Source organism: Lissotriton helveticus, chromosome 3_1 (assembly GCF_964261635.1).
Source record: "Lissotriton helveticus chromosome 3_1, aLisHel1.1, whole genome shotgun sequence".
NCBI lineage: Eukaryota > Metazoa > Chordata > Amphibia > Caudata > Salamandridae > Lissotriton > Lissotriton helveticus.
Genome location: NC_136061.1, coordinates 1,576,161,213 through 1,576,189,082, shown reverse-complemented (window position 1 = coordinate 1,576,189,082; position 27,870 = coordinate 1,576,161,213). Strand labels below are relative to the sequence as shown.

Sequence of the window (27,870 nt, the reverse complement as noted above, 5' to 3'; positions counted from 1 at the left end):
ATAATGAAAGTAGTGATGTGAGGAGAGTTTACAGAAAGTTCTACTTGGTGATACACTTATTTCAAATACAGTGTGGAAAACACTCAGGAACCATCAGTCTTAGCAAGTACATCTTGTATGTGTGATAATGGATGGCAGTCAACTACAATTTGTTTGTTTATAGACCTTAAATCGAGACATAATCTAAAATCACTTTTTTTTAAACTAACACAGTGGCCAATACCCATTCTGAAGCACCAACAGGTTCTATAATGCCAGCTTCACAGATCTCATATACCATCCTAGATAATTCCAACCTGGAGCTCATGGAAACATGTCTAAGTTTGTGTCTTACTGGATTGGTGTTTTTCTGAAGGACTATGTTGTATATGAAACCTTTAGCCTTTTCCAGCTCTTTCCAGAAAACGTCTTTGCCCTTATGTAGTAAGCATTCAATATCATAATTCTTTTCTAATGCACACACACTTCCGCATCCATTTCTATACAATAAACAGGATTTGTAGCATTAGGATTAAGAGTTATACCCATTCTACCTTTATGGCTCCATCCTATAACATGCTTGGCCATCAATTGCCACATACAGCTTGCCCGCTATTTTTCCATAATGAAATTTAACAGTACTTATAAACTATCCCAAAACATATTTTTTTCTACCATAACCCTACACTCGAATATCATTCAGTTCCAATTTGACACCACCAAAATGTTCTTGGAAGAATGTGTCAGACACCATAGTAAAAGGCGATCTAGAGTCAGTCATGACTTCTAATCCTTTATATATATAAATGGTGCGAATAGGTTGTTTAAAATATTCCTCATCAACACCACAAACAACCTCATTCGATTCACTCTTTTCCATCTTCATTTACACTCAACTCATTCACAACAATCAGCACTTGCCTTCAACTTTTTTTGCCATTATATTCATCAATTACCTCTTGACAAGTTATTCCTAAAATTACATTTTCCTCAGTAATATTCCTTTTTGGACAATCTTGCAAAATGGAAATCCTCGCCAATTTCTATTTCATGCACACACATGCAAAGAGTCCAACTTTCCTGCATTTAAACAATTCTTTGCCCATTGCTGGAAAATATTTAAATAAAACATTGTGTGTTTTTGAAAGACAATGAGTACAACATCTCTTGTTGACTCTACTAAATGGCGAAAACAATTGTCTGTATTCTTTGATCTTGACTGATTTCATATCCATTCGTTTCTTTGTTGATACGGAAGCAACTTCTGTCACCTCCAGATTCATTGTAAGTTTTGAATGAAGAAACCAAATGTTCCATGCTATTGGCAATATAAATATTGTCAGCCAATGTAGGATTCCAGTGTCTAAGTAGTTGCTCCTGAATTTTCTTATTTGAACATCTAGTGATGATTTGATCTCTGATGTAATTATCAATTGAATTTCCAAATCCACAATTTGCTGATAAAGTCCATAAAGTGGCGACATAAGAGTCAATAAATGTATTAATTACCTGATGGCGTGGGTAAAAATTAAACCTCTCTATAACGATATGGGGTTTCTCTGTGAAATGTTTTCAGTCTGTTTAAAGCCTCAGAGTAACAATCGTACTTTACTGATTCAATACCTTGAAGAGGTGGTAACTGAGGCAAGTATGTGAATATTCTCTCTCCTGCAGCGCCTAGTAAATTTAATAAAATGTCTTTCTTCCTCACCACTGAAAAGTTATTGCCATCAATGGCTACCATGTAATTATAGACGAGTCAATTTCCCATTTCATTGATGGGTGTCCTGGTTCATTCATTAAAGGAGATGGAGGATTTCCAAACTGCACAGACATATTAATCGAGCAACAGTGGTACACATATTTTGAAAATTATGGCAGCAAGCAGCTGGTAAAGTGTGTAGCTCAGATCAGATTTAGTTTTAATAGAAGAGTTACAGAATTAGAAATATTAAGAACAGTTGTTGCGGGGATTCTGCACATACACACAACTATGCACAGGAAAAGAGGACCTCAGTGAATAGGTGGTGTACCAACCTACCACATCTGTACCCAAAATCGCTTACCGACTAGCTGTAGTGTCTCATTCGATCTCCATCTACAGCGAAGCTACCAAGATTAGAAAACCCAGAACACGTAACTCTATCTTGGGAATCGCAGGAGCTAGACACTCTTTCGCTAGCCACTCATACTTGTCCACAATGCGAGTAATCAGAGACACAGTATAGTTTAAAATGCTTATTTCAACTAACGCGCTCTATGGTGCAGTACACGAGCCAATACTAGCAACAGAATGCATAAACACAATATAGTCAGCATTGTTACAATACCATAGAATACAAATGGGGATGTCAGGTTATAGAAAACAATGGAAAAGGACGGGAGAACCTAACCACCCTCCCCATGACAAGCGATAGTTTATTATAAAACAGAAGACCTCTGGGCTTTGTCAGCAGACCCCCATACCTCACGGCCTAGATGCAATGTTCACATCGCAGGACAAACATAGGTCTTCTCTCTGGAAAGGTGTCTCTGTGTGTGTGTGAAAACAGCTTGTGTTTGCAATATTACAGAACACTATTTCCAGAGGTGCAGCTGTGTGAAGCCTGTTATGTCTAGGTGCAAGGGACAGATCAGAACCGAATAATAAGGGGCATTGTTGTTTAACCTTGAACATCATGTGCAGACTAAATCTTGCAGCACAGTGAAGAACCTGCAAAGCAGACAGTTCTCATATGTAAAAGGGGCACAAATAAGTATTGCGAAAAAGATGCTTGCAGTGTCGTACGCAAAAGCAGGTTCAATGCAGCGAAGCTCATGCTAATTTAGCAATTGTCGACAATGGACCTTTACGCTTTACTACACAGAACAGCGGGTTCTTTGTTTGTTGATGGTTCAGTAGTCTATTATTTAATCATAAAAGATAGTGACACAATACTAAAGCTGCATTTCACACTCAGGGGCAGATTAACAAGCCCCTTGCGCCACCAGTACATCACCTTTTGTATCGTACCGGTGGCGTATAATCCTGCTCCATATTTACAAGGACAGGAAAAGCCACCCTGCGTGACTTCTCCTGTCCTTGTAAATGTGGCCCCTTTGCTTGCAGCACTTTGCGTGAAAGGGGTGTTCCATGGGTGTTGCTGTGGGTGTTCCCCTACTACACCCATGGAACAAGACACATTTCCAGATATACGAGGAATATTAAATCTGGAAATGCGTGTGAACGCTACGTCTCCCCAGGGGAGGCATAGGAAGGCGCAACAAGGAGAAATTTATAAATTTCTCCCCGTTTTCTTTTCCTCTTTCTATGCGTGCTGCATTTTGCAGCACGCATACAAAGAGGAAATCACATCTAATTATTGTTTATGTACAGGAAGGGTTCCCTTCCTGTACATAAACAATCATTGAAGAATTACGTTTTTCAACTTCTATGTGTGCTAATGCAGCACACGTAGAAGATGAAAAACAGCATTTCAGATTGTTTTTGTGCAGGAAGGGAACCCTTCCTGAACAAAACCAATCTCCCCACGACGCAGGCATTCTTGCACCATGGTGCAAGGGTGCCTGTGCCGGTGCATGGCAACAGTTTGTACACTAGCACAGGGGGAAGTACAGGCATGCGAAATATTGTTGTAAATATGTTGCATCCCTGTGCTTTGAAAGTGACTCAGTGCGGCGCAGCCAAATGGCTTGCGTTTGGCACTGAGTCACTTTCATTGTAAATCTGCCCCTCAGATTTTAACAAGCTTCATTTAGTTTAGCAAACTATTATTACACCATAATAGCTCTAGACTGAAAGGCAGTGAATGGATCTTCGTGCTTGCATTTCACAGTGCATTTCAAGTTGTCATTAATGCTGTTGAGATGTCTGAGTGCAGGGCCTGCGTTATAGTTAAAAGCCACTAGGGGGCGCGTGCGCGTTGTTTTTGTCAAATTTGTAAAAATGAAGAAATACAGCAGCAGTAAACGAATTAACTTAAAATGGCCAGACTTTCTCCTTTCCTGCTTCAATTGAAAGTTCCTGCTGAAATGTAGATTTGATCAGTAAAATCCTCTACAGTAATAAATCTGTCATACACCGTACACTAATTGTACCAGGATAGCAGTGGGCTCCAGTAACTCGTCCCCAATGTGGAATAGGAAGAAGGACAACACGGAGATCAAAATACATCTTTCTTTAAATGGAGCCCATACACAGCATGTGCCAGGAAAGCAGCTGTATCTTCAATTTCCAAGAAATGCATACATTTTGTAATGACGTTTTATTGAGTTTTTCACAGTTAATATACCATAGAGGATCATAAGTGTAGCGTTCTAGTGTTTAGCTCTGCGAAACACCCCACCGGAACTGCCCTGCAAAATGTATCACTCTCTGGCCAGGCGTGGCCAGAGAGCTATAAATAAATGGGCCGGGGTCGCTCGTGACTTCCGGTCCCAACCACCAACCGATGTGTGTGTGTCTTTTCATATTGCTGCGTAGCGTTGTAGGCCTAAACGCACTCTGCCCCCATCACGCTCCCAGGGCTCGACACTGGCGACGAGGATGGGATCAGTCTAACGATCCCGAAAGAAAAGCCGACATCACCCATCTGCAGCAACCACGCTGGGCGGCGAGTGAAGCGCGGAGAGGTGGCGCGTGCCTGAGGAGACGGCTCAGGGAGGCCAGCTCGAGTGTGCCGGTAAGCCAAGGAACAGCGCTCACACCTCTCCAATGCACCCAGAATCAGATGAGCAGACTCACGCTCTGATCCTCCGGTACACGCATGCGCTGTAAGGCCCCAACCGCGCCCCAAGCGAAGCGCTCAGGGACGCCCAGCACAAAGAACGACGGAGGCATCACAGACGGCCTCAAGTATTAAAATACAAAGATCGCATGAGAGAACTGTCGGGGATTGTATAAACGGCCCCAGGGAGAGAGTCACGGAGGCCCCAACCAAGAGTGCAAACAAGCCCAAGCCAAGGCAAATAGTTAAGGAAGGCAATCAAGACATACCTAAAGAGGGCCAAGAACACACAAATAAGCCCAAGCCGAGGCAGAGAATCAATGAAAGCAGCCAATACAATTAATAAAGACCACGACAAACAAGCACTGGCAAATCCAACAAGGATACAGGAGGACACACAACAAACAAGCTCTGGCGAATCCAGAAACATTCCCTGAAGGCCAAAGAGCATAGAGAAAACCTCAGAAGCCAAATACGCAAAGCCAAACAGAACCTACAAGACCAGTAACGAGTAACAATGTCAAACACAGGTGGTGCAGCCCAACAACCAGCGGGCCAAGGTGGTGCAGCCCAACAGCCAGCCGCACTTCCAGCAGCTGCGCACCCGGTGCACCCTCAAATTACGGCGTTACCGCCATTTAGCGAACTCATTGAAGCAGCAACTGCATCCCCGAGGTGGAAAGTATGGGTCAGCCGCCTAAATAACTACTTCACGGCCACACGTGAGACAGATGAGACGGTGAAGAGGTCGCTACTATTACATTTTGCAGGTGACGAAATACCGGTGCCGCCAACAACTACGATGCCGCCGTTACCGCGCTCAAGGCGCACTTTGATCCGCAGCTCAACCCACACTATGAATGGTTCAAGCTTAGACAAGCAAGGTAACGAGAAGGAGAGTCAATGGACGCATATCATGCATGCCTCAGGGAACTGGCAAGCACATGCACCGAGGACGATCAAGTGAAAGAGGTAACGGCACAGTTGATACAGGGGTGCCACAACAAAACTCTGCGGACGCTCATATTACGTCAACCCCGAATAACGCTAGAAGAGATACTAATCCTTGTCAGATCCCACGAGCTATCAGACGCAAGATCAGCGGCCATGGAGGCAGTGCTCACCTCCTAGTCTGAGCAAGCAACCAGCATCAAGACTGAGCGGGTCGACGCTCTACGCGCATCAGTGCGAGGAGGCAGAGGAAGATGGCCGACAAGAACCACACGACGGTCAGCGTGTGGATGGTGTGGTCGGGGAGAACATCCCCCAGAAAATTGCCCGGCCAGAGGAAAATCATGCTCAAAATGTAGGATCCCAAATCATTTTGCAAGTGTATGCAGAGGGAGCTCAAGAGGGAGAGGTGCCACAGGGAGAAAGCCACAGACAGGAGCAGTCAGGAATCTGACGCTAGAAGACACCACGGCGCCAAAGTCAGCTAGAGGCCCCGGTCGCCACCCCCCACGGCTGGATGACTCATCAACAGAGGATGATGAAGAATGTTACTTCGTAGCATTTGCAAATGATCTCAAGAAAAGAAGACGCCCACAACCAAAGTGCAATATCGAGATTGACGGGTCCAAAGTAATCGGCCTAATCGACACCGGAGCCACCGTCAATGTCATGGGGTCACAACACTGCAAGAAGTTAAGCCCGTGGCCGACACTTACGCCATCGAAAATCAAGATCTTCACATATGGCAGCAAGACGCCGCTCCCCCTAAAAGGGAAGATGATAGTACAAGTAAAGACTGAAGATCACGAGGTGACGACAGAGTTCCACGTCATAGATCGGGAGGCAGACATACTGTAGGAAGCCACACTGCAGAAGACCTGAGCCTTATTGCATTCGCCAATGCAGTCAAACTACTATAGATAGACAACATCCTGGACATGTTTCCTCAACTATTCAAAGGGCTAGGAAAAATACGTCGACCACCCGTGAAGCTACACTATTTTGATACAGCCCGACAGAGCTGATTGTGGATGCCAGCCCGGTGGGCCTAGGGGCACTGTTAACCCAGGAGACCGAGCCCGGAACGTGGGTCCCTCTCGCATTCACGAGCAAATCCCTCACTGCAACTGAAACCCGCTACTCCCAGATCGAGCGAGAAGCACTCGCAATCAGATGGCCATGCAATCATTTCCATCTCTATGTCAGCGGAAACCCGTTTCGTGTAGTCACAGACCACCAACCGCTCCTACCACTTTTCAAAGGGACCGCGCCTCACCCTCCTCCTCGAATTGAAAGATGGGCAATCCAGCTGCAACAGTACCAAATGGAGCTGGTGTACCGACCCGGCGCTAAGAACCCGGCAGACTTCCTATCCCGCCATCCGGCTGCAGAGTCAACGTTTGGTGAAGATCAGGAAGAACGCACAGAAGACTTCATCAACATGGTGCCCCAGTGGTCATGCCCTCACGCACTTTCCCTAGACGGAGTGAAAGAACACCTCGGAAAGGACGCATGTCTTCAATGTGTATCCAACGCACTGAACAGTGGATCGTGGGACCATTTCCTCAGAGACCTACAAGGCTGGAGCGAAGGTGACCGCAGCCGCCTGGGGAAATTGTGGAAGGTGAGAAATGAGCTCAGCTCAACAGCCGACGGAATCATCCTAAGAGGATCACGCATCGTAATGCCAATCAGGTTGCAAGAGCGAGCGACGATCCTGGCACATGAAGAGCACCAAGGTGTGGGACGGATGAAGTCTCGAATGAGAGAGAAGGTATGGTTCCCCGATCTCGAGACCCAGGTCGAAGCCGTAGTACGCAATTGCCGAGGGTGTCAACTTACCGGAAACCCCGAAGCCCCAGGACCTGTCATAACCGAGGATCCGGCGTCATCGCCGTGGGCGTGGCTAAGTCTCGACTTTGGAAGTTTCCCAGATGGGAGAGTCACTGCAGTTATAGTGGACAGCTACACCAAATATCTGATAGTGGAAGTACTCCCATCCACATCGTTCAACAATCTCCAGCCAGTATTGGAAAAGGTGTTTGCTCTGTTTGGGATTCCCTGTATCATCAAAACTGACAATGGGCCCCCTTTCCAGGGAAACGAGTTCCGAGACTTTCTGACACATCTGGGGATTAAGCATCACCGCATAACGCCTCAGTGGCAGCAGGCAAACGGCGAAGTGGAGCGATTTATGCGAACAATTAATAAAGTATTTAGGATTGCGACAACCAAAGGCACAGACCCTGAAATCGCTTTGCAGCGGTTCTTAAGAGACTATCGTAGCACACCCCACTGCACAACTCAGGTGTCTTCGTGGTCGCTCATTCTGGCAGGGCCACGTAGGGACATGCTTCCAAAAGTTGACGAGAATCGCCAACAGTATGCTCCCACCAACACCCAAGCGAGAAGACAACACATAAACGAAAAAGCAAGCAGAAAGCGAAAGGCGAAAGCCTGTGCACTTCACCCTGGATGCTCAGTACTAATCAAGAATCGCTGGAACACCGGGAAGTTTCGAACACCTTATGAACCAGGAATAAGGATAGTAAAGTCCACCAATGGGACAGCTGTCACGGCAGAAAGGAACGGTATGACGGTGACAAGAAACGTTTCATGGTTCAAACAAGTCCCAGATGTGACTGGTAGCCAGCCCTCGGCCACGCCAATAGAAACGTCAGAAACACCGCTGGACGATGCTGACTACATAGCAGAAGATGATGGGCCCTGTGCCGTTAGAGAGTCACCAGTGCTCGGAGCCAGCAACCCAGATCACCAGCCTGTGATCCGGATACACCCAAGTCCGCAAGGCTCACAGGTGACGCCTCGACACAGATATGGACTCCGGCCTAATCCAAGGCCTAGCCAAAGACTAGCGGACTTCATGTGCTAGAATACAGTGATTTCTTTGTTTTTCAAAATCCAACCTGATGAGGGATGTAGCGTTCTAGTGTTTAGCTCTGCGAAACACCCCACCGGAAATGCCCTGCAAAATGTATCACTCTCTGGCCAGGCGTGGCCAGAGAGCTACAAATAAATGGGCCGGGGTCGCTCGTGACTTCCAGTCCCAACCACCAACCGATGTCTGTGTGTCTTTTCATATTGCTGCGTAGCGTTGTAGGCCTAAACGCACTCTGCCCCATCACGCTCCCAGGGCGTGACAATAAGTAACAACAGAAAGGCGACTGCTACAAATTAGGAGTAGTAAGCATAGGAACAAATACAAAATCCACCTCTTCCCGTGTCCAGCCAATGGATGATGCCTAGCCTCTTTGACTGCCTCCCCGACCCCCGTAACCTTGCTGCAGGCTCAGCCTTCGTAGGACCGAAGGTCCTCCTTGAGAGACCGGCCAAGATTTTCAGGTCGTTGCAGCACAATGCCCCAGGTATTGGCCACATGCAGCCCAATATTTTAGTGTTGAAGTGGATAATCTCTGGCCTTACACATAGGAATTTCCAAACTCATGCAACGGTCCAGCTTCCTGTTTCCAATGTTCCAAAGGATGTGAGTCACTGTCTTTCCAGGCCCTGGTGATGTCCCTTTTCGCTATCACCAAACCCAGCCACAGCAGCAATTTACGAAATCTGTCTCTCACTATCTCTTCTGTAGTGTGAAGGAGGATCAACATAGGATCGCAAAGCAAGACCAAGTCGAGCACTTGTTCAAGGCACGTCAACACGCCCTCCCAAAACGGGGCCTACTGAGCACACGCCCAGTTTGCGTGGAGGAAATCTCCAGTTTGACAGGCACCGCAAGCACGTTGGTGCATCCACCACACCCATTTTCCAGAATCTTTTCCAAGTGTAGTACACCCTATGTAGGTATTTCCACTTGTATGAGGCGGAATAGCGAGGCAATCACTGTGTCATGGGAGGAGGCGTAAGCCTCCTCCAATCATCATCCGTAAGGTGGCCTAAGTTCCCCACCTACCCCTCTCTCAGCCAATCAAATGAGTCTGGATCACTAGTGTTCGATAAACCTGTGAGATTGTGCAATCACCTAGTTCCTCCAGAAGTACTTTGGCTTCTACAGGGGTGTGATCCGGTATACTCCCATACCCTTGATATATTGAGTGAGAGCCAGCGGCGGCTCCTCCGTTATGACGAAGGAGCATCGCCCCTCGTACCAGCAGCCTTCAAACGTGAAAAATAAAACAATAATAAAACAAGTTTATTATCATTTTATTTTTCAAGTTCTAAGGGCCGAGTCTTGGGGGCAGGGCCATCGTGGGGGTAGTCACGGATGAGGAGTGGTGGGCACTGCTGTCACTGGGCATATGCGTTTGGCCACCCGTCTTAGGACCGCCAAACTGACATGTGCACTTAGATGTCTCCAACCTGAGCTGCGTTGGCGGGTTGAAAAGAGCATGCGCAGGCTCCCAGTCTCTTTGGGAGCACAAATCCAGGGTGCTTAGGCCAATCCGGACACTGCTCTCATGCTGCCAGCAGCATGAGAACAGTGTCTAGATTGGCCGGAGGGGAGTCTGGGAGCATGGGCTGTATTGGAGCCAGAGAGGAGCAGAAGAGCTGCAATGCGCCAGGCAGCAGTTACGTGTATTTTTGTTTGTTGTTTTTTTTGTATTTTTTAGTTGTCCACCCCTCCAATCTGCCCTGAAACCAGGCGCTATTGGTGAGAGCATGTTGAGCAGTAGATATCTAAAAAATTGTTTGTGATGGTGGTTATACTCTTCCTGTAACTCAAGGAAGGATTTTATTGTGGCGCTTCAACAGGACATCCCCCAACTTACATATATATACCAAGGACATCCCAGTATTTGAAGCTCTCCACCCCACAACCTGTAATAACTGGATCCCAGGCCATAACAGTTTCTTTTGTCAGGCGTCCCTTCCAGCCAAGGGCTCTGTGAGCATCTTGCCAGATTTGAAGAGCAATTTTGGTGGCCACTGGGAAGTGCTCCAAACTAACTCATCCATAGAGGAGGTGCAGAGGGGTTTCTCTCTCTCTCATCGCCCAAAGCTCGGTGGCAAAGGCAGGATCTGTTCTGGTAGTAAAACACCACTTGTTTATGACGATAAGGTATGATGACTTATAGTTTGAAAGGATATCTGGAGTCAAAACCACTGTCATACTAGGATTTATAACACTTAAATTGGTCAATCCTTGGGGCACCCTGTCGCAACGGGAAGTCACCGAGCAGAGAATCTAGCTTCCTAAAAACTGAATTGGAGAAGGGAAGGGGATCATTTTGCAGTTGATACAGCAGGCGAAGTAAGATGACCATCTTGTATAGATAGTCAAGCGCCCAAGAATGGACAGCAACAGCATCGTCCAAAAACCAAGATCCTGCATCATCCATTCAAGATGAGGCTGAATATTTCATTTTCAGACCCATGTGGGGTCACTGGTCACATAAACACCCAGATATTGGAAGCCCTCCCTGAGGAGCCATATATTGGCGGGCCATTCAAGTGCCAACAAGGGTTTTGCCAGGGAGGAAACTGATGATATAGATGTATTAAAGAGGAGCCCAGAAAAGACCCGAAGACTCCCAGCATCTGGATTACTCAGGTCCCAAATTAGGGGTATCGTCAAAGAAAATCAGGACATCATTGGCATAAAGCGTGATCCTGTCGTAAATCCCCAGAGCCTACTCCAGGCCCCTCATCAGGGCATCTACCCTCAGTAATCCTGCCAGGGGCTCAATTACAATGGCAAACAGTAGGGGACACAGAGGACAACCCTGCCTCGTCCCCCTATGCAGCAGAAATGGACCAGACAATGCACCACCCAATCTTACCATTGCCTGGAGGTCAGTATAGCAATTGTATTCAAGAAATGAATTTGGGCCTGAAGTTAAGTTTCTGCAAAAAGCAAAACAAGTAATCCCATCTGACAGAATCAAATGCCTTATGGAAATCCACTAGCTGGAGGGTGTGAGCTCCTGGTAGACTATCTGCTAGTGCCAGCGCATTATGTACCAGCCGGATGTTGTGACATGTGGCACACTTACGGTACAAAAGGGGGTGGTGATGGACGGAGCATCTGAACCAATCAAACACTAACACCCAGACAAAAGATCTGGGTTTAATCCATCACCGTTCTTTAGCCCACTCTGCCACCCCAGTTCCGACATGGCTATATGCAAATCAGTCTGACCCTGTGCCTCATGGGAACAGTCCAGCCCGAACTGCCAAGCCGTGTCTTCCCTGGACCGGAAACAAGCCTCCGAGGACCGGTTTCTGGCATTACAGCCTTCTTCAGCCCGGCTTGCTTGAATCCAGTGGCAAAGTGAGCAAGGGACTCACGTCTGAGCATACACTGCCACACTTATGGCGACCAAAGCGGTACAAAAGGGGGTGGTGATGGACGGAGCATCTGAACCAATCAAACACTCACACCCAGTCAAAAGATCTGGGTTTAATCCATCACCGTTCTTTAGCCCACTCTGCCACCCCAGTTCAGACATGGCTATATGCAAATCAGTCTGACCCTGTGCCTCATGGGAACAGTCCAGCCCGAACTGCCAAGCCATGTCTTCCCTGGACCGGAAACAAGCTTCCGAGGACCGGTTTCTGGCATTACAGCCTTCTTCAGCCCGGCTTGCTTGAATCCAGTGGCAAAGTGAGCAAGGGACTCACGTCTGAGCATACCCTGCCACACTTATGGCGGCCAAAGCGGTACAAAAGGGGGTGGTGATGGACGAGCATCTGAACCAATCAAACACTCACACCCAGTCAAAAGATCTGGGTTTAATCCATCACCGTTCTTTAGCCCACTCTGCCACCCCAGTTCAGACATGGCTATATGCAAATCAGTCTGACCCTGTGCCTCATGGGAACAGTCCAGCCCGAACTGCCAAGCCATGTCTTCCCTGGACCGGAAACAAGCTTCCGAGGACCGGTTTCTGGCATTACAGCCTTCTTCAGCCCGGCTTGCTTGAATCTAGTGGCAAAGTGAGCAAGGGACTCACGTCTGAGCATACCCTGCCACACTTATGGCGGCCAAAGCGGTACAAAAGGGGGTGGTGATGGACGGAGCATCTGAACCAATCAAACACTCACACCCAGTCAAAAGATCTGGGTTTAATCCATCACCGTTCTTTAGCCCACTCTGCCACCCCAGTTCAGACATGGCTATATGCAAATCAGTCTGACCCTGTGCCTCATGGGAACAGTCCAGCCCGAACTGCCAAGCCATGTCTTCCCTGGACCGGAAACAAGCTTCCGAGGACCGGTTTCTGGCATTACAGCCTTCTTCAGCCCGGCTTGCTTGAATCCAGTGGCAAAGTGAGCAAGGGACTCACGTCTGAGCATACCCTGCCACACTTATGGCGGCCAAAGCGGTACAAAAGGGGGTGGTGATGGACGGAGCATCTGAACTAATCAAACACTCACACCTAGTCAAAAGATCTTGGTTTAATCCATCACCGTTCTTTAGCCCACTCTGCCACCCCAGTTCAGACATGGCTATATGCAAATCAGTATGACCCTGTGCCTCATGGGAACAGTCCAGCCCGAACTGCCAAGCCATGTCTTCCCTGGACCGGAAACAAGTTTCCGAGGACCGGTTTCTGGCATTACAGCCTTCTTCAGCCCGGCTTGCTTGAATCCAGTGGCAAAGTGAGCAAGGGACTCACGTCTGAGCATACCCTGCCACACTTATGGCGGCCAAAGCGGTACAAAAGGGGGTGGTGATGGACGGAGCATCTGAACCAATCAAACGCTCACACCCAGTGAAAAGATTACATGTGGTAAACATAAGTGCATATTACCACACTTTCCTACTGTGAACTTGCCTCTCTCTTTGACCCTCTCTATTTTTAAATAGGCCAATTTTGTAAAGAATTCCTGGATGCAGTCCTTTGAAGAAGGTGCACTTTTATTCAAAGTCAACCCGTACATGATTTGCTAGATACAGCAGCGACTACATCCTTCCTTGGAGGCAACTCTCCGTATCCTCATGCGCATTCAAGAATTCCCCATCTCTCAGGGTGTTGACCTCACAGTATGAAGTTGACATCGGAGTACAGTGCCCTGGGAGAAACATCACTAGCAAGTGACTAGTAAGCGGCTTCACAGCGCAGAGTGGAAGCCCTACTCAAGCAACAACCCCAATTCTTGTCAGGGTGAACAACAAAAAGTCGGTAAATTAACATGGGCTTAACCCTCTGGTAGCTTGGCACTAAGCAGTCAGGCTTAACTTAGGTGCAATGTGTAGAGAATTTTTGCAGAACATCAACAGTAGTAAAGTGAAAACATAACATTAGAAAAATCTCAAATACATTTAGAAAAATAGGGTACATTTCAATACATAATATGACACCAGAACATCAAAAAAACAAACAGTAGAACCAGAGATATAAAAAGTCTAAAATTTAGTGAAAATGGCACAAAAAGGCGGAAATCTCCACTCGTGGTAATCTGGTTGTGCTAGACCGGGAGAAATTCACAACTTCAGGTCAACCGCGATACAGGGACCAGGTTAGCCTGGGAGGAAGGCATGCAGGTCCAGTCTTCCTTCTCAGACAGAAAGGCAGTCATTTAAGCAGTAAGGCAGCCCTCTGCCAGCAAAGCAGTCCTTTTTATGTAACTTCCACAGGTCCAGGAGTGTTCTAATACATAGCTATAGAGGTTTAATATTTATAACTTGTGCCAGCCATTGTGTGAGGGGACTCCCTTTCCTACCCCTACATCTGGTTCTGGAAAGTTCTTCACCTTACACTGCCAAGACTACAAACTGTCTGGGTGACAAAAGACAGGACAGACCTAGTGTTAGATTCCTTTGTGTGTGCAAGGAGGCAAAGCCCTTTGAAGTGTAGTTGGGGCTGGGTACAGCCCCTCCCCAGTTATCCTGGCAGGATTGTGGATCCTGTCCACACCTAAGTCCCCTTTTGTGTTACTATCTGGAAGCAATACACACCCTCAACAGCAGAGCCATTCACAGTCATGTGACCCGTGACACTGGCAGACGGCACAAATGGTTGGGGCAAGAAAATTCCAACTTTCTAAAAGGAACATTTTCAGAAATCTAACTTAAAATCCGACTTTACTGTAAAAGTGTAACTAGCATATCTCTACCTGTTCCCTAATTAGATTTAGATCTTATTAAATGTAATAAGACAACCCAGTGTCAGTCTGTAGGAGATGGGCCTTACAACTGTGAAAATTGACTTTAGGGGTCTTTTTTGTCCCAGCATGTGTAAAACCTAAGTACACTTGTCCTATTTTTTAAAGACAATACATCCTGCATTAGGAGCCTTTAGTGCCTGCCTTAGGTGTGAAGTACAAATATTAAAAAGGAAGATTAACGCCTGGCAGAAGATTAATTTTGCCAGGTCGTAATGGCAGTTTAAAACTGCACTACAGCCTGAAGTGGCAGGTCTGAGACATGTTTTAAAATTCAGAATGAGTGTTGGTGCCCACTAGTAGCATTTCATTTAAAGGCCATGGGTACATGTAGTGCCACTTAAAAGTAACAGTCAAGCAGATGCCAATCATTCAATTTTTTAAGAAGAGAGCACCAGCACTTTACCTCTGGTTAGCAGGGAAAAAGCGCAGAGTCCTAATGCCAACAAAAACGGGATCAGTAACAGAAGGCAGAAATCTGGGGGTGACCCTGCAGAGAGTGCCAGGTCCATAAATCTCTCTTGCTTATGAATATTGATGTCCCAAAGGAGCTTCTATCAGTAACTAAGGAAACCCAAATAGGTTTGGATTCATATATGCTTTTTGGCTCTTTAAATATGTGATGTAAGAGAGCATTTGTTACAAGACAATTCAGGTAACCATGGCATGTGCAAATGTATCAACAGCATATGTCACAAAGATGCACAGATAAATAATTAAACTTTCTTTAGACAGGAAGCTCAGTTAGTATTCTGTATGCTTATTTGCACTGTCACTGTATGATTTAAAAGAAGCACTGTGGTGCAGCATTATGGGTAATCACATCAATGGGCAAGAAAGTCAGCATCGAGAGCCAGAAAGGCATAAAGTTAGGGGAGGCAAGGGAAAATCAAAACAACAATCACCAGCTCAAAGAAATCAAGTCAGAAAATATGGGAGGGGGGTGTAGAGTATACCAGGACTGATACAGTGGAGCAAGCACATTCAGAGCACAATTGCCTCTAATAGATTGCCAAGGACGTCCCTTCCTAATAGCGAGTCCAAATAGTATGTACCATTGTTTTGCTACCCCATTTGCGGTTGCAAAACACTCACAGTTTACCACCTACTTCAAGTAGGTGGTAAACCATTCGAAAACGTGAAGGGGTCCCCAGGGAACCCCTTCCCCTTTGTGAATGGGTGCAAAAATATGTTTTAAGAGCAGGCCGTGGTCCCAGGGACCACTGCCTGCCCCTAAAAAATGAAACTGAAAAGTTAAATTTTTCTTTTTTAAGTGCATCCTGTTTTCTATTAAGGAAAACGGGCTGCATTTAAAAAAATAAACTGCTTTATGTAAAAAGTAGTCCCAGACATGGTGGTCTGGTGACTGCAGCAGCCCACCATCCCTGGGAGTGCTAGCCATTCCCAATGGGGTCGCAAATTGCGCCTGCCTCATGAAAATTGTTGAGGCATGCAATTTGTGACCCCATTGGGGATCGCTAACAGTGTCTGTGATACTGTTGTACATTGCATTTTGCTACTCGCAAATTGCGAGTCGCAAAGTGACGCAATTTGCAAGTCGCAAACTGCAAGCATCGTACATATGGCCCTAAGAGCCTAACAGACTACTTCCAGAAAGATTTTCTCAAGGCAGATCCTTGATAAATAGCAAACTTGGATTGATAGTGAATGTGTTCTGTCCACACTTCAAGCAGGGTTTCAAGCCAAAAGTAGCACCTCTGATCAAGTGTTTAGGTTCACACTGATATATTGTAAATATGTGGTGCTCAGCAATCAAAGATTATATGTGGCATTTGTTGACCTGAGATCTGCATTTGGTCTTGTGCCCATGAGAATCTCTGGAGGGTGTTTGCAGAAATGGGGGCCACTGGTAGCCTGGTCAGTATCATTGCTAGACTTCACAACAAGAATTATCACGCAGCAGTCAAAGACTTGTATGAATCGTTCCCGGAAGAACCCACACCACTGCACGCACTACAGATACCATTGACAGCACCCACGCGTACAAACCTTGTCACACGACTATATATCGCTTCTCAGAACGAACAGATCCTAGGACCTGACAGATCACTTAAGAGATATACTGGATCTGCATCTGGTCAACCTCTGAACTACTAGTATTCAGGGACACCCTACGGGATCTGATGAAAATGGGTGATGCCTTTAAGGTTCCCTGGCTGTGATTTGTTTTTAACTGGTTTAAGAAGCTAGACCTACTCAAACTGTGGGAGGGCCCTGGTAACATCGGCAAATCAGAGATTGCCATTTTGAAGTTAACATACTAGGCTTATGTGCATGACCAGCAATGTGTGAGGGGTACACAAGGGCTACTAACTAAACAGTTTCTCGAATTTAAACAGGGCCCGCATTTCTAAATATTCTTGAGCACCATCACATCACCCCTTGCCAAAAGCTTATATATAACTTTTTGTTTAGGCTGTTTGCCTTTGAAGACATATAGTGGCAAGTGGGAAAAAGACCATGCCACCAAATTGTGCCTAGCCTTTGACATGGCCCCCAAAACAGAGGAACATATTACGTACTTCAGCTTGGGGTATCGTGGCTCGCGACAATGGTAGATATGACTCATGAGCCAGAACTTGGGGATCACTAGGTATCTAGCTGCCCAATGAAGTTTAAGGACTGACACTTCTGGCCCAATTGTATTTTCAGTTAGCCGCTTCATATGAAACATTTGGTCTAAATAAGCAAAGTTCCTGGCATATCCTTTTTCTAAACAATGGTATCCTAAACTGTGGTAGGCTACTTATTAAATCAGTCTACATGGTTGCCGCGATCATATTCAAATGTTCAAATACAGTAAGTAAGTAATATTCAAATACAGGTTTTAACAAACTTTTAGAAGTATCAGTATCTATTCATTCTTGTATCTTGCAGTGCTATATTGTCCATTGTTGTTTGGACTTTTGGGTCGTGTTGATCTCCGCATATCTGTGCTCCTTATGAATTTTGTACTCTAGTTGGATTTGCTATGCAATATTTTTTAACCAGTTCGTCTGACTCATATTTTAAATCTCATCTGGGTCATTCTGTGGACACGCAGTGGACATTTTACTTATTCTTGTCATATGTTACACTGACTATTTGCTGTGAAATTCTATATTCTGATTAACGTAGCAAGTGCTTTGTGGAACTGTACTGTCCACTTTGGGTTGGTGGGCTATGCTGATCTTCTGATACTTCTGCACTTTATGAATTTTGCACTTTAATTGGATTTGTCATGTAATATTTTTACCATTTGGTCAGACTTCTTTTTTAAATAGTATGTGGATTATTCTATATGCACACTGGATGCAATACTGACCTATGTTTTTTGGTATTTTGTGATTATTTGCTGCAAAGTCTTAGAACATGGATAAAGTAATAAGTACTGGATTTTATGATTGTATGTTCATTATATTTATACAAGTCGATTTTAATATATCATCTGTCACTTTTAATGTACACTTTGATGGTTATGGCAACCAAATAAAGTATTTTGATTTATTGATTGATACTATTTGGCAAATCCCATTAACTTTTCACACAATTACATAAATCATGATGGGTATACACTGAGACTACATAATGGTCATAAAAAAAGATGTTGAACAGTAGTCAAAGAAGCTAGATTAGTATTGTAGACAACAGCATAAGCACCATACAACACTTAAAATAACTAACCAAATAAACACACAATTCTCAATTAGATAATGTGGAACCCACCCATCAACACAATATCCTGTTGCACCCACTGGAATCTCCTGATATTCTCCAAATTTCTACAGTAGAGGGGTCCAACAATACAAATAAAGCACTGTATTTCCTTTTTCTTTTACATAGTGTTTCTAGTATACATTAAATTTTGTTTTTTACATTTCTATATTTTTTTGCTTTCCAATTTAATCGATTCCCCCACACATCCACTTGTACTTCAGTGCCCTCTGTTCACATGCTTCTGGTCTGAGTTAGAGGGTCGGGCTATACAGAGTGAAAATGCAAGATTTCCCATATCTTTTTCCAACAGTAGAAATTCCTTTTGTAGTGTGCACTAGTGTCCTTCCATGACGCTGACGAAGAATCCACTGCCACGGTCTGCAGATCCCTCTGCCAGACATGATGGTTGAACAGTTGCACAATCTAGGTGAAATTATCCACCACCATGTTATAGGAGAGACTACTGTGTCGGCACTGGCACTTATTCTTCATTTAAAGGTACACTCCCAGTTCTCAAATCTAGTATCAGAATACCCACCATCTTTAATGGACATCTGTACATTCTCAAGGAGGCAACTCATAAGCCAGTTACATTAAAAAAAAATGTTGCTGACCCTGGCAGACAACCCTAAATATTGAAGATTTTTGACTACAGCCATGGTTAAGGCTGAAGGTCGGACAATCAAAATCTATACCTGGCATTAACTCCCTCTTCTTCTGTTAGCCACTTTTTACATTTTTCCCTATTTACTGATCCATTTGCAGGCTTTTTACATGCTTTTCACAGACACACTCACTGTCATCCTGTAATGGCATGTGTTTTTCCCTGGATGCAGGTGCCGTTGGCGAGACAGCTCTCCACGTGGCTGCGCTGTATGACAACTTTGAGGCTGTGTGCTCTCTTTTGGATGCAGAGCCATCTCTCATCAATGAGCCAATGACATCAGATCTGTATGAAGGTAAGACGATAGCTGTACACCAAAGCAAGGGAGAGAAGAGCACCCTGCAGACAGAGTTAACTAATAATGAAATGCAAATGGGGTACAATGCCTTATTTTAGAATCTCAATGGTATCTCTGAGAAGAACACAAATATATCTTTGGGTCTTCAAAAAATAATTTATTGTACCTTTTTACTAGATCATTCTTCGTTAAACCAACAAACAGTTTTATGAACACAGTTAACAATAACATTTTTGTACTTGTTACCAAGTAGTTAGTCGGAGTGTGCAGGTTGTGAAATTTTCCATCTTGCAACATCACAGAAACTTTACTTTCCAACTTTGCAATCTGAGTGAGGTGCACTGTTAAACAAGTAACAGCATCAGTGATTCTTCACAGCAGCTGATAAGATTCCCAGTACCATGAGGTGTGTTGTATCTGGGATTTGGGGGCATATTTGGGAAGTTGTAGGTGTTTACGCATGTTATTAACTGTGCTTGTGCTGTTGTTACACAGTTGTGTATCATTCAAATCTCAACATTTCAAACGGCTGAGTGAGGTAGTTGTAGAATGAGATCAGACGGTACCTCTAATTATTAGAGAGTACTTGAAACAACATCTCGAGGAGCTGTGCAGAAACAAGATTATTGATCCGGTGAATGCATCTGAGTGGGAGAGTGCTGTAGTGATCGCCAAAAAGAAAGATGGACAGATCCGGTTGTGTGTGGATCTTCGATCTTTAACTAAGAACATTTTGGTAGAGTGCCAGCCATCACCCAAGGTGCAAGAATTATTGACACTTGTTGGAGGGGCAAATATCTTTAACACTATCAATTTAAAAGATGCATATACTCAAGTGTCAATTGAAAACAAATCGCAATTGATGACTACATTTTTGTTATGCCATTTGGAGCATAAAAGTATGTGAGGTTACCCTATGGTCATGCCTCTTTGGCTTGTGCCTTCCAAGAAAATGATGTTTCAGCTTTTTAAGGATATTCCTGGAGTGCAAGCATTCCAGGATGATATTCTGATTTTCGCCACGGGGTGTGTGTGAGCATAGTTGTATACTAGACAAAGTGTTGAGTATTTTGGAAGAGCGTGGCATGACTGTGGCTTGGAAGAAGTGTACATTTCTCACTGCTTCTGTTGATTATCTTGGTCATGGAATTTCTGCAATGGCATAAAGCATAAAGATGACTTACTAAGAGCATTGAAAGAAGCACCGCATCCGAAGTATTATTCTCGTTTTCCTGAAGGATATGCAACCATCATTTAATCTTTAAAAATGATGTTGAGAAAGAAAGAACCATTTGTTTGGACTGATAAAGAACAACATGTTTTTGAGAATGTCAACATGATTTTGTTAAAGGTTCCTGCTTTAAAAATGTTTGTAGTTGGACACCAATGTACTATCACAGTGGGCCCAGTGGTACTGGGACTGGAGCAGTTCTGTGTCAGAGAGTGGGTAAACATGAGAACACTATAGCATTTGCATCAAGGGCTCTTAGTGATATTGAGCAGAGGTAAAGTACAAAAGAGAGAAGCTCTTGCTGGAGTATGGGGCATTGAAAAGCATAATACTTATGTAAGGGGACAAATTTATATTGTGCACAGACCTTAAACCATTACTGTATTTATTGGGCACTAAGGTTACAGGATCTGGTTCTTCTAGGCTAATACGAATGTTATCAAAACTGCATGAATTTAATTTTGACGAGAAATACATTGCTGGTGGAACCAATGTAGAGCTGACTGTTTATCCAAGGTTACCTTTGAGTAAAGATTTTAATGAGGACTGCCTGTTGGACAAAGAATGTGCAATTGCTGTAGATTAATTAGTAGATGGAACAGTCAATATATGTATGTATGTATAGGCGTTCTTATAAAGCGCTAAACTGTCACCCACCGGGCATCCTGGCGCTTAGACTGTTCTGACACAAAACGAGATTTTACCACCTTCTGATCTTTCTACATTGTGCTGGGGAACAGGAAGGTCTTTAACTCTTTTTTGAAGATGGAAAGTACTTCCAGGCTCCTAAGACCCAGCGGTAGGGAGTTCCACAGTCGTGCCGCGGCAGTTCTGAAGGAGCGTCCGCCCATCCGGGCCCTCCGAAACTTGGGTACCACCACCAAGTAAGCCGATGCTGACCTGAGTGTTCTTAGGGGAATGTACCAAGAGAAAAGATCCTGTAAAGGGGCCGGGCCTTGACTGTGTAGGGCTTTAAAGACAATACACAAAGCCTTGAAATTCACCCGTTGAGAAATTGGGAGCCAGTGAAGATCCCTGAGCGCCTTAGTGGAAGAGTCCGAGCGACGTCACGAAAGTGCCAGTTTAGCGGCATATGTGAAATGTATTTGTTAACTGACACCCATTGGCAAATGAGAGAAACTCCCATGCAAACTGTTCCTTTTCTGGAGCGTGCTTGGGATAAGATAGCTTTAGATTCACACATGCGTTATTTGATTGTACTTACTGATTATTTTTTTAAGTGGATGTGTTATGAATTTGTGGATGATATGAGTACACAAATTACTTTAAGTTTTTTAACTAAATTATTTTTTATTGAAGCAAACCCTTTAGAACGTGTCACCGATAATGGTGTGCAACTTGTTTAGGATAAAATGGATATGTTTCTTAAAGTCAGGAATATCAAACATTTTACTGTTGCTTTATATATTCAACAAAATAACGGAGCTGTCCGGGTGAACTGGTCAAAATCAGGAGTCTATCCCTTTAGCGAAAATACAGTGGAGACGGATATGCTCATAAATGGCTCCACTCTCACATGCTACCCCACTACCTTCCGTTACCTTCGCATCTTCATATATCAATCACCCACCAACACACTGGAAAGAAACCTAACCAGAGCTATCTCAGCTGTTAGGGCCCAAGTGCAATTTTGGAAGTCACTTCCACTGAATGTCATGAACCGCATCACTTTGATAAAGAAGATAATCCTACCAAAATTATTATACTATTTTTTTAACCTCCCGAACCATGTCCCGACTAAAATCTTCAGTGAGCTGGAACGTATGTTCGGTGACTTAATCTGGAACAAAGGCAGACCTCGGGTTGCATTGTGGAAACTGTACGCCCCCACCACCCAAGGAGGACTGGCAGTCCCAAACATGGAGTTCTACTATTTAGCAGCCCAGTTACAATGGGTGACGAGGTGGTTAAGTGGCAAGGGATTAGAAGATACGGCAACCTTGCAACAGCCATGGACACAATATCAGATTTACCATCTGTTCCACCCCATTGCTAAACTTCCACGCCCACCCCAGATACATCTGGAACTGGTGCATAAATGCTACAAGAGGAGCCTACACCTCACCTGTGCAGTAACCCCTACGCCTGATACTGCCTCTCACAAGGACACCCAGAAGGAGGGAGGGCATCTCAAAGGGATTCTTACACACTGGCACACTGCAGGAGTAGACACCCTGGGCAACCTTTATACAGACGGCTCTCATTTGAGGCACTAGCAGAAAACTATGCCTTACCGCCAAGAACATTTCTTCTGCACACTTCTATTAGAAGATCTCTATTGGCAGCATGGGAGTACATAACGACCGAACCGGCAACACACCTGCTGCCACAGTAGAGTGCGGGTTCACACATAGTTCACTGGTTGGTGGAAGCTCTACTTACATATACTTTGAAGCCCATGCTGATCCTTCGTACATGATGGGAAACCGATAGAGGGCGACCGTAAAAAGAGAAGGAGTGGGGGGCTGTCCTTGCCGGTTCCTCATTCATACCGAGAAGCTCAATATTTAAACAAACACAAACATATAATACAGAGAGCATACCTCTCGCCCGATAACATAAATAAGTATTTCAACATTGCCACTTCCGCGTGCCCCAGATGTCAGCAGATAAATGCAAACCTTTTATACATGCTCTCGTCCTGCACCTCCATTCAAACTTACTGGCACGCAGTAACTGTAGCACTTGCAACTGCACTGACGCGCCCCTACCGCACACATGGGAAGTCTGTATACAGGGTCTATGTGCCAGGTCTAAAAAGAATAAAGTCACCTCCCGGTTTACAGACCTTGGACTGATAGTGGCGAAACGACTAATCACAAAGAGGTGGAAATACAATGCCCCCCGGAAATAGTCAGCTGGGAAAAATTATGGTATGGGCACAGGCAGAAAGTAAAACACTACACAGGAAGGAAACTGCAGGACTCCGCAAGTACCAAACACTGGGACACCATCCTTTTGGCATTCACACACAGGAACAACAACGACGGCGGCAGCCCCCCCCCAAAGGCAGTTAACACGAACACCAAAACCCCAAGTCAATAGGCACACATCACTCAATATCTAAGCTGTGACCTATAACGTAACACGCTTATGGCCAGACCCCACTGCCTTGAACTTACCCAGGTCACCAAACAACCACCTGATGCACCCGGCTCTTAATTGTATGCATGAGTCAAAGTGCCACCCTGGCGAGCTAATATAAAATACATGTACAAGATGTACATATCCAGGCCCAGCTGCAATACGTTCTTGATGGCAGTTTGTTTAGAAAGTTACTAGTTTAGCAGATTAAAATATATATATCTTAATAGCTTAAGTCGTAGACTTATTAGTATTTTAGGTTGGTGATCATATATGCATAGCCCCCATGTGCTAAATGATTGTACATTCTACGTGACAATTGAATGCAACCATGTTCGGTGCGACTGCATATCTCACAGATGCTATCATTGGTAAACAAAGAAAAGAAGTGACACAGAACAAGAAAGAAGTATTATACAACTGTTCACTTTACTATTACGAATGTAGAGGAGTACATATACATGTTCTGTAAATGTACTTATGCTATGAACCTCAGCTGCATGTCCTCTTTCACGATGCCTGTCTGTAATGTATGTATACGGTTTTGAACTACGTCAGAATGTTAAAAACTTCAAAAAATGCAATAAAGATATTTTAAAAAATAAAATAAAAATAACAGAGCTGTGGAGCACAGTAACAGAATTTTTTAAAAAAGGTATTCAAAGTGCCGTAATGTGTGGCTCTGACGTTCAGGAGTTTTTGAGGAACAATATTTGGGCGTATCATAATACGCCACATAGTTTAACTGGAGTGTCTCCTGTTTCTCTGTTAAGGGGAAGGAATGCTCGAAGTGAGCTTGTTCCTGGTTGGTTGGAAAGTAAAGAGGTGTAGTTTGGATCAGAAGGTATCCTTGGATGAAATTGTTTCTAAAGCGACTGACAAGCAAAAAGCAAAAGAAAATGAAGAATTATTTATATTCTATATGTAGACTGCGGTCAAAAGAGTCAAAAGTTGGTTGCTGGGTTATGTTGAAAGATGTGTGGCACAGGAAATCTATATTCAGTTTTAAGTTTGCGGGTCCATTCAGAGTTGTTTATGTAGCTCACTCTGTTAAGTTTTGAAGATGGAAAGTGGTGGTCCGAGTGCAATCTTTTTTGGGTGGATAATATACAGAAAAAGATTTTAACTGAGGCGTTGCAAGGATCAAATGAGTTAATGTATAAATGTGCTCATGACCTTCTCATGGATGAATGCTCTAACGCAGGAAAAGGTTTCCATGAAACTTGCTGTTCAGATCAGAGTTTTTCTAGGCGGATTGAAGGTTACTGAAAAAGTATAGCAAAATATCTAGAATTGATTCAATATATATAAATGTATTCATTCAGAACTGTATTTTTTTAATTATTTATAACACGTGGTAATAATTTCCTGCAATAAGTATGAATTGTTGTGCTTATAACAATGGTGTAGGATCAACACATAGCCATAATTAACATCACAACAACATGTCAAACCCTGAAGGAGGAAGCACATCACAAAAACAGGTTCCTCATAGCTGAAAGGTGCCTTTTCTATTCTGGATATGAAAGGCAGTTGCGATAATTGGGTAGAAGCAGAGAAATGGAATTATGAGTCGCAGGAGGGTCAATTTTTTATTTATCATTCAATAAATTATGCATAAATTATTATTTCACTATTCTGTACTTTTAGCAACAAAAATTTTTGTTGAATATTGCAAATTAGGTAGCAAGATAAATTATGAGGCGAATATGGTAAAATCACAATGATATAAAAATTATGGCAACAGCAGAATCACATAATTCCAGTGGTCTGGGTATACATTCTTGAAAGGTAAACTTTAAGAAGGAGAACTAAGGCTGCTTACTCTTTCTTTGTTGTAGCACAATTTGTGCTTACCCTAAGCTGCTACATGAAGTCGATCATTGCTTAAACAGAATCGTTTGAATGAAGTGTTATACCATTGTTGTAGGACTTAACTACATTTTCAACTCAGACTAGTGACAAATACTGTTAAAAAATAAATGAACACAGCTCTCACTGATGGTGAACATACACAGTGCCACAATGCTCTATACCAATGACTCTTTTACAATATAAAAGTAGGGCTAAAGAGGTTGAAATCCTTTGAGAGCCTTATCAATATTTTAAACTGTGTGTGTGTTGCTGAAAGGAATACATGCATTGATAATACTATTTTAATACTACCTTGACTGCATTTTCAAGTTAAGCTTTCTGTCGTGTTGCTAAGCTAGTACATTCTTGTAAATTTGGTGTCATTTTGTTTATGTGGAGATTTTGGGAGTTCATCCTGATAAGGGTTATGATTGTTCCAATATCTTACAAATATCATCAAGAGTGAAGAATCTCAAAGGCAAAGAAGTTTGCCAGATCATCTAGGAAATGAGGCTGGAACAGTCAACAATTTACGAAAAAGTATGAGACCAGAAAAGTGGTAAAGCTAGAACAACTATTCTGGTTTCAAAATCACAAAAAGAAGAACCACACTCGACAATCAAGGTCTAAATACTGGCATCGCAAGAAAGACAGTTACTACAGCTCAGACAAGAGAAGAGAATGGTATTGCTGTGGTCAGCCTACCCATGTGTGGGGACTCAACCTACAATGGTACAGAGGAGTGTACCACATATACAAAAGACAACCATTTCAAAAAGATGTGCAAAAGAACACAAGGAAAGTGTATTAAACCAAAGGGACATGCTATGTGACACCATAAGCGACAAAAGCAGCTGATCATCCAGATCATAGAAGAGCAGAGCACAGCAGTTAAGGAGGCCATCGTTGAGAGGCTCGACTAGTGGTTGAACATCATTCTACCTTGAAGAAATCAGCAAGTACCAGTTCATCGTTGCACATGATGACAGTGCAAGAAAGAAATACCCACATTTACAACGTGATATGAAACCATCCCGCTTCTTTCATGCTTGACAGTGGTGCATCACTGTACTACATTAGCAATGCAGAATAGAGTAGAATTAACCCAGGGCCAAATCACAGCAGACTGACCATATTACATCTCGATGGCTAAGGAGCCAATTCCATGTTGTGAGAAGTTCATGACTATTGTAACATACAAAGACCATGCTTTTAAAGCTGAAATACACATCATTACCGGGTTCTGCTTGGGTGACTGTCCTGTCAGCTTACCCACTGCTGAACAAAGGAAATTCATTTCTCTTCTTTTCATGGCTGAGGACATACCATCAACTCTTCACTGGTATCAGAAAAATGAAAAACTTCACAAAAGAGCTACATATAAATAAACACGTCAGATTTGTAGCTCAGCACCACTAAAGAATACTCTTTCACATTCAAAAGGCAGTTGAAGAAGAACTCTAAGAAACACAGTCCAAAGGGCAAACCCTGTTTACCTCTAATAGTGGTACCCAAGAGAAACACAGAGGGCAAGGTGCACCTGTGTGTTGATATGACACTACCAAATACTGCTTTCCAGCAGGAACGACACCCTCGCCCTCATCTGACCGATGTGGTAAATCTCCTCAGTAGAGCATGAATCTTCTCCAAACTAGTTTTAAACAATGTATTCCGCTAACCGGAGCTCCATAAGAACTCCTGGTACATCACAATATTCACCAAACACCTAGGCATGTTCTATTCTAAACGACTCAGTTTTAACTATCCTTAGAAGTGGAGTGGCCATCCTAGGGGTAATCAGTCCATATATCAACACACTAGACATCCTAGTATTAGGAAACATGACCAAGGAACATGACCAGGACATAGAACACATGAGTCCTGCATTTCTAAAAACGAATCTGCCCCTCAATGATTACTTATGTGCACTTCTTTAGAACCAACTGATGTTCAACAGACATTTATTTATGGATAGGTGTATGAGGCTTCATCCTAACAAAGTCAAAGCCCTCAAAGACACATCAGCTCCCCAGGATATCAGAGACGCTCTATCATTCCTAAGGATGGCCAGCTGCTGTGCCTGGTATGTGATTTGAGAGCTGACAAAGCATGGACTCAAATTTGAGTAGACACTCGCATGTGAACATGCCTTTCAAGAGAGAAAATAAAAAGAATCAGCAATGCCACCAGCTTGGCCTACTTTGCCCCAACCTTGTGCAGTGAACTCACAGTGGATGTCAACCAGGTAAAATTTGGA

General features: G+C 43.9%; 1 protein-coding gene across 1 annotated transcript in view; it reads left to right on the top strand.

Annotated features, from left to right (window-relative positions):
* Positions 1–27,870, top strand: part of LOC144823645 (transient receptor potential cation channel subfamily V member 6-like) — a 198,730-nt gene that overhangs the window by 62,724 nt on the left and 108,136 nt on the right. Inside the window, exon 3 of the mRNA XM_078682333.1 lies at positions 19,298–19,420. Within this exon, the coding sequence (XP_078538459.1) occupies positions 19,298–19,420 (123 nt within the window). The remainder of the gene's footprint in view (positions 1–19,297; positions 19,421–27,870) is intronic.